Below are 7,169 nucleotides of genomic sequence, written 5' to 3' on the forward strand. Positions count from 1 at the left end.
CACACACACACACACACACACACAGTTTTATTTATTTATTTCATTTTTAATATAGTTTTATTTTTTAACACACACACTTTAATAACTTGTTTAATGAAATGTATGGGGTTGATTGTTCTGATGTAGTTTTATGATGCTTTTTTATATTGCTATGATGCAATATTGTTGTTACACATTCATGCCAATAAAGCTAATTTGAATTGAATTGACTCTAGCTCCTGGGCCTGATCCTCTAACCTCAGCTGCTCTGCACAGAGCTCCCTCTGCTTGATCCAGGAGAACATCAGCTTCAGCAGCTGGTCAGCAGAGGCCTTGATGAAGGTCTCTGTGTCCTCTGGATCCTTTAACATCAGCTGCCGTAGCAGGACAGCGGTGGCCATGATGGAGGTCTCTGTGTCCTCTGGATCCTTTAACATCAGCTGCTGTAGCAGGACAGCGGTGGCCATGATGGAGGTCTCTGTGTCCTCTGGATCCTTTAACATCAGCTGCTGTAGCAGGACAGCGGTGGCCATGATGGAGGTCTCTGTGTCCTCTGGATCCTTTAACATCAGCTGCTGTAGCAGGACAGCGGTGGCCATGATGGAGGTCTCTGTGTCCTCTGGATCCTTTAACATCAGCTGCTGTAGCAGGACAGCGGTGGCCATGATGGAGGTCTCTGTGTCCTCTGGATCCTTTAACATCAGCTGCTGTAGCAGGACAGCGGTGGCCATGATGGAGGTCTCTGTGTCCTCTGGATCCTTTAACATCAGCTGCTGTAGCAGGACAGCGGTGGCCATGATGGAGGTCTCTGTGTCCTCTGGATCCTTTAACATCAGCTGCTGTAGCAGGACAGCGGTGGCCATGATGGAGGTCTCTGTGTCCTCTGGATCCTTTAACATCAGCTGCTGTAGCAGGACAGCGGTGGCCATGATGGAGGTCTCTGTGTCCTCTGGATCCTTTAACATCAGCTGCTGTAGCAGGACAGCGGTGGCCATGATGGAGGTCTCTGTGTCCTCTGGATCCTTTAACATCAGCTGCTGTAGCAGGACAGCGGTGGCCATGATGGAGGTCTCTGTGTCCTCTGGATCCTCAAACCACGGAGAAATTCTGAAAGAAAGGATAACTAATTATTTGGTACAACTAATCCATCTCCATGACTACTGAGCAATCTGCTGCTGAAGATCATGGGTGTGGCCTTTGGTGTGGGAGACCTGGGTTCAACTCCCACTGTAACACACCAGTGAGTCCCTAAGCAGGACACCTAACCCCTAGTTGCTTCAGAGACCTCTGACCTATAGCAATTGTAAATCTCTTTGGATAAAAGCGTCGGCTAAGATGAATAAAAAAAGACCATAAAATACAACTGAAGGCCCCAATGTGGACCTTGAGGTTTTTTTTTGTATTGGCCAAGCTACTCAGAAATTGAAATAAGCTGCTTATTACTCCTTTTAAAAGTTACAATATTACTTTACTTATGACTGGGTAGTTTAGGTAAGTATACTGCTATTTGCTATTGCTGTTCAGTACAGGCCCTGGATATAAAAACAGAGCACGTCCCTCCCGACTTTTTAACTAATAGTATATTCAGAACAGCAGCAAACAGTGTGCTTATTATTTTTGTTTACAAAACGTAGTGTTTCTTAACGGCACTTGCTGAAATAAAATAAAAAGTCTATCCCGACTTTTTAACTACCGTTTTTCTGCTCATGCATTTATGCATCTTAGACTGTGACACAATACTGCTGAAACTTCCAGCTGTGGAAGTATATACACGCGTACTCTATTTACACATGTGCAGTTGAGCACACAATAAAAAAAGACAAAATAAATTATTTAAATGAAAACTAAAAGTTGAGAAAAAATGTCGGATTAATATTTAAGTGTTCATCTGATTTTCTGCAGATTAACAAAATAAATGTCTCTAAAAGAATGATGGGTCGAACAAGAATCAGGCATCATGCTCTTTAAAATAAAGACTTTATAATCTCACCTGATTTCACTGAGAAAGATTCGCTCACCGATCCAGCTGAAAACTGGCCGAACATTCGGTGCATCTCTATTTATTCTCAGCTGAGCATCAGAGTGTCAGACAGTAACCTTCGTCATAGCTACACCTGGGTGTAAACAGAAATGATTCATAACACTGTCAGTCTCACTAGAACTGAGTTCCTGTAAAGCACCTGACTTATTGTCCCTCAGCACGTGTGTCACATTATGTAGACCTGTACAATCCAATACAACAGGTCTGACCTGCATCCTGCATTCAGGGTGATGATGTTTTATTTGTGTCCTGTTAGGGCCGGGTTCTACAAAGGTTTCTTGGGTTCTCTCTTTCATTTTCTCTTCTTCACTCTCCCTGAGAGACTCCAGCTCCTGGACCAGTTTCATCAGCTGCTCTGCACAGAGCTCCCTCTGCTCCATCCAGGAGAACATCTGCTGCTGCTGCTGGTCAGCGGTGGACATGATGGAGGTCTCTTTGTCCTCCTGATCCTCTAACCTGTGGTGGGAATGAGTCTTCAGATAAACAGCTCAGGCAAACACTTGTCTTTCTGTGAATTTTATTCAAGTCTTCTGCAGAAGGACTCACAGCAACACACATATGCCGTGTACATGTGTGCTCGAATGAGGGAGGAGAGCTCCGTGAGCCTGTTATTTATCCAGCTTTAGGGTCAATCATATCATCCCACAGAGACACATTGTCCCTGAAGTCTGGATAACACAGAGAACAGAGAGAATTTGACTGTTACATTTACACAGATTCAGTGCCACATCACAGATGAGTCTCCCTGAGTCCAGGGTTACACGCAATATGTTGAATCCCATTACAATACTCCCTTTTAGCATTTTATGCTAACCAAACATAAGAATACAAACATTTTCATGTAACCTTAGCAGTACTTGCAGAATAGGTGATTAAGTAAGAATACAAGTAATAGACAATGAGGGAATAATAAGTAGTAAGTAAAAATATGTAAGGAAAGGATCATGCAGGAATCAAAGTGGATTATTATAATTATTTCTAATTCACAATGTGAAGAATATGACCCTTTCATATCAAAATTAACTCAGACGTATGAATAAGGAATTCAAATACACTTCATGTGATTTGAAAAGATGGTTTTGAAAAAAATATTTAGCACAAGGAATCACACAACATGTCAGGAGGAGGAAAGCTCCCACAATAATTTTTCCCAGTACATTTTCCCATCTGCCTGTAGTCATCCATGATCACATGTCCCATCCCCCAGTGTTCTTTGAGTCCTGTTTTTTCTTTTTCATGCAGATCATCAGATGTGAGACAACATGTGTCATATTGTCTGAGTCATCTGGGATGTATGTACAACAGTCTGTTCCAATAATGTGGCAAACTCCGCCTTGAGTCGCCAGCATTAGGTCCAGAGCCATTCTGTTCTGCAGAGCCACATTTCTGAGGCCCTGCACAGGGTGTGAGAACCTGACTTCCACAAGGGCTGTCAGGTTCTCCAGTTCAATCGCCAGTCCATCTATCTTATGTGCATTGTTTCCAGTCCCCCACCAGGGGAAGACGCCCCCGTGTTCAATGGTCTGCCAAAAAGGACTTCAAAAGGACTGAGACCCCTCTGCCCCTCATCCGGCTTCTCATGAGCATTAAAACGATTGCCTCAGATCAATCCCCATATCCTCCCCTACACTCTTCAGTGCTGTGCTAATGAAAGATGCGCCGTTATCACTGGAGATCTTTGCTGGGACTCCCCAGCGAGGAATGATCTGGCTCATCAAAGCTTTTGCAACTGCTGCTGCGTCCTGTTTAGATGTTGGAAATGCCTCTACCCATTTAGAGAACATATCTACTCTGACATGAACCAGTATCTGTTTAGTTCCTGAATCATACTCCCTTTTGATACATGGTCTTTACCGTCTGTCAACTTATCATACTAAGGAAACGGATACTTACTTCCCATCAGGCCCATACCACACTTTGTCAGAAATGGTGCAGCCTGCTCTTTTTCAAATAGCTCTCTCCTCTGGACTCACTATCGCCTGCAATTCCTGAAAGTCAGCTGTAGGAGTCATTGGCGGGTCAGTTAAAACAGTGCATTGGGTGGTTAGTGTTTGTTTTGCTGCAAAGTCAGCTCTGGCATTCCCCTGTGAGATAGGATCAAGTTTGTTAGTGTGAGCGTCACATTTACACACAGCAATCATTTTAGGCAACAGCACAGCACCAAGTAGGTCAGCAACCAGTTTGCTGTGGATCTCTCAAGATCATGAATAACACCCCAAGAATAATGGCTGTCTGTAAATATGTTTACAGTTTTGTCCTCTGAATATTTACATGCTTCTGTCAGTGCAGCTAGCTCTGCTGCTTGTGCAGAATAGTTTGAAGGGAGCAGTTTGGCCAAAATTGTCTCATGCAAAGTTGTTATGGCAAAAACCTGCTCTATTTTTACCAGTTGCTGGATCACGTGATGCTGAGCTGTCCACAAACAACTGTGTCCAGGCTTCTGTTATGACTGCAACACAATCATGCGGCTGTCCTTCATCTGGAGTTGGGAGGAGAGTAGCAGGATTTAACACAGTGCATCTCTTAACAGTGATGTTAGATATGTCAAGCAGCACAGTGTTGTGTCTCAGCCACCTGGTTGTGGAAAGATGAGAGTTTTTCATTTAAGCTAAATCATTGATTCTGCATGTAGAGCCAATAAAGTCTAAATAGAAATCTAAATAGACCTCAATGTCACGTGATGCAATGGCTGCTTTTCCCGCTCTCTGGCAGTTTGGCTGCAACAGAGTCCAGTTTGGATGAAAAACAGGTCTCAGTCATCCCCCGTGGTCAACACTGAAGTCGGGGTACATGACTTTTTTCATCAACGGTCAAGTTAAAGTTTTGTTACAGTCTGGTAGATTTAAGGGTCGGTGGACATTAAAAAGCCAGCTTTAAATCAACATAAAATCTCAGGCCTTCCCCATGTGCGGTTTCTGCCCATGGTGCCTTAATGTGAGCACTGTCATCCATAAAAAGTTAACTTACCTGTTTCTTTGTCTCTCATTGCAGGATGGTCTGAATTGCTTCAATTTTCTTTGGGGTGAGAGGGCTTTTTCTTTTTCCCTTTTGCAGTGATCACATGACCCAAAACAATATCATTGAGAAACAGACTTTTTGGTCATCATCAGGAAGGTGTTAAATCTAGAGACGTCTTTCACAAAGATTTGTTTGTCATGACCTTTTTTTTTTTCATCTGTTATCAAATTTGACATCAGAAAATCTGTTTCTGGAACAGTTCTTACTGCAATCACTTTTACAATATACCTGTATTTGACTATGAAATCAATCAATCAGTCATTATTTATATAGCACTTTCCATACAAATACATGTAGTATAAAGTGCTTCACACTACAGAGCCATTTCAGAACAATAGTAAAAACATCCCCGCCACCCGAAAACCCTAAAACCCCAGGACCCCAGAACAAAAAGCAGTAGAAAAGCAGCCCATCAATAGCAAAAGTATGATAAATAAATAACGTTTAAACTAAATCAAATACCTACAGCTCAGTTAAAAGCTTGGTTAAATAGGTATGTCTTTAGTTTGCCTTTAAACATTTCCAGATTTCCTGCTGCTCTCAGCTCCACAGGAAGGGAGTTCCACAAACGCGGGCCATAACATTGAAAGGACGCCTCACCATAAGTTTTAGTTGAGGCTTTAGGAATAATTAGAAAGCTACTACCAGAGGACCTGAGGGTTCTAGAAGGTTCATAAAGTGACAGTAAATCTGTTAAGTATTCTGGACCAATACCATTAAGTGACTTATAAAGTAGTAAAAGGATCTTAAAATCAATTGTAAAATTAACTGGAAGCCAATGCAGAGACTTTAGGATAGGGGTAAGGTGTGTTCTCTTTCTGGTCAGAAAGCAGCCTTTTGAAGCAGCTGCAGTTTAGAGATTTTGTTTTCTGGAAGACGAGAAAACAGAGCATTACAGTAATCAATCCCGGAGGTAATAAAAGCATGGGTAAGTGTCTGGATATTTGCTTGAGAGGGAAAGGGTCGTACTCTAGCAAATGTTCTTGAGATGATAAAAAGCGGTCTTAGAAATATTTCTAATATGTGACTCAAAACTGAGATCTGAGTCAAAAATAACTCCCAGGTTAACAATTTTCTGTAGGGGTTCTGTAGCGTGCTGGATAAAATTCATACAGTTAAACAAGTTTAAAAATTCCCCAGGATAAAAGTCTGAAGTATTGTCAATGTGCAAGTTAAAATCGCCTAAAACTCTGTTAAAATTTGTGTGGATGATTGAGAGTAAATCTGACAAATCTGACATAAAAGAAGGACTTCGTTTGGGAGGCCTGTAAACTACTATACACAGTATTGGAGGGTTGCTGCTAAGATTAAGTGCGTGATATTCAAAGGATGTGTATTCACCAAAAGCAGTATCCTTAAAAACAAATGAGGTTGACAGGATGGTTGCTGTACCCCCACCCTTCTCGCCTTTCCTAGTGGAGTATGCAAAGTGGTAGTTTGGTGGTGAGGCCTCAATAAGTGTGGCTGGGCCATCTGTGTTAAGCCATGTCTCGGTTAAAAACATAAAATCAATATTATCATCTAAGATCAAATCATTAACAAGAAAGGTCTTATTTAAAAGAGATCTGACATTTAAAAGTGCCAAACTTAGAGTCACTGGAGGAGCATGTGGTGATTTGTATGTGCACAGGGATCTGAGGTTATAAAAGTTTAAGCACTAACATGTACATGTGATGTGCATGTTGTGGAGACACTGGTTCTGTCTGTGTGCATGTAGTTTTGACGTCTTTGATTAAGGAATGGATGGCAAAGGTTACTGCTGCTCATGGCATCCTCCACTGATATCAACTCCCTTTGACTCAGTTTAACAGACAGTGATGCTGCATCAGAAACTCACAACAATTCTCTCAGGAGTGGAACTCACTAAAGATCTTTTAGAGCAGTTTGAAATTCTTGACTTCTCTGAGTCAACTAGAAATCTAACATCTTTCCCTGCCACAGTTATTGTGTGTTTCTATGCGCCACGTCCTCTTTGCCAAGTCTTCTGCAGAAGGACTCACGGGGACACATACATGTACACAGAGGTCTCTGTGTCCTCCTGATCCTCAGGGGCCATGATGGAGGTCTCTGTGTCGTAGAAATTGTAATATGTTACTTTTAACTTATATTAAAAAGTAATAATAGTACTTAA

At 41.9% G+C, this 7,169-nt stretch overlaps 1 protein-coding gene across 2 annotated transcripts in view; it reads left to right on the top strand.

The window, feature by feature from the left end:
- LOC123964850 overlaps positions 1-1,342 on the top strand; it is a 1,872-nt gene extending 530 nt beyond the window's left edge. The window contains exon 2 of one of the 2 annotated variants that reach the window (XM_046041546.1): positions 322-1,342. In XM_046041546.1, coding sequence (XP_045897502.1) covers positions 322-1,143 — 822 coding nt within the window. In that variant the 3' untranslated portion in view covers positions 1,144-1,342. The remainder of the gene's footprint in view (positions 1-321) is intronic. The other variant, XM_046041547.1, reaches the window with a different exon arrangement.
- The last annotated feature ends 5,827 nt before the right edge of the window (positions 1,343-7,169 follow it).

Source organism: Micropterus dolomieu, linkage group LG02 (genome assembly GCF_021292245.1).
Source record: "Micropterus dolomieu isolate WLL.071019.BEF.003 ecotype Adirondacks linkage group LG02, ASM2129224v1, whole genome shotgun sequence".
Classification (NCBI taxonomy): domain Eukaryota; kingdom Metazoa; phylum Chordata; class Actinopteri; order Centrarchiformes; family Centrarchidae; genus Micropterus; species Micropterus dolomieu.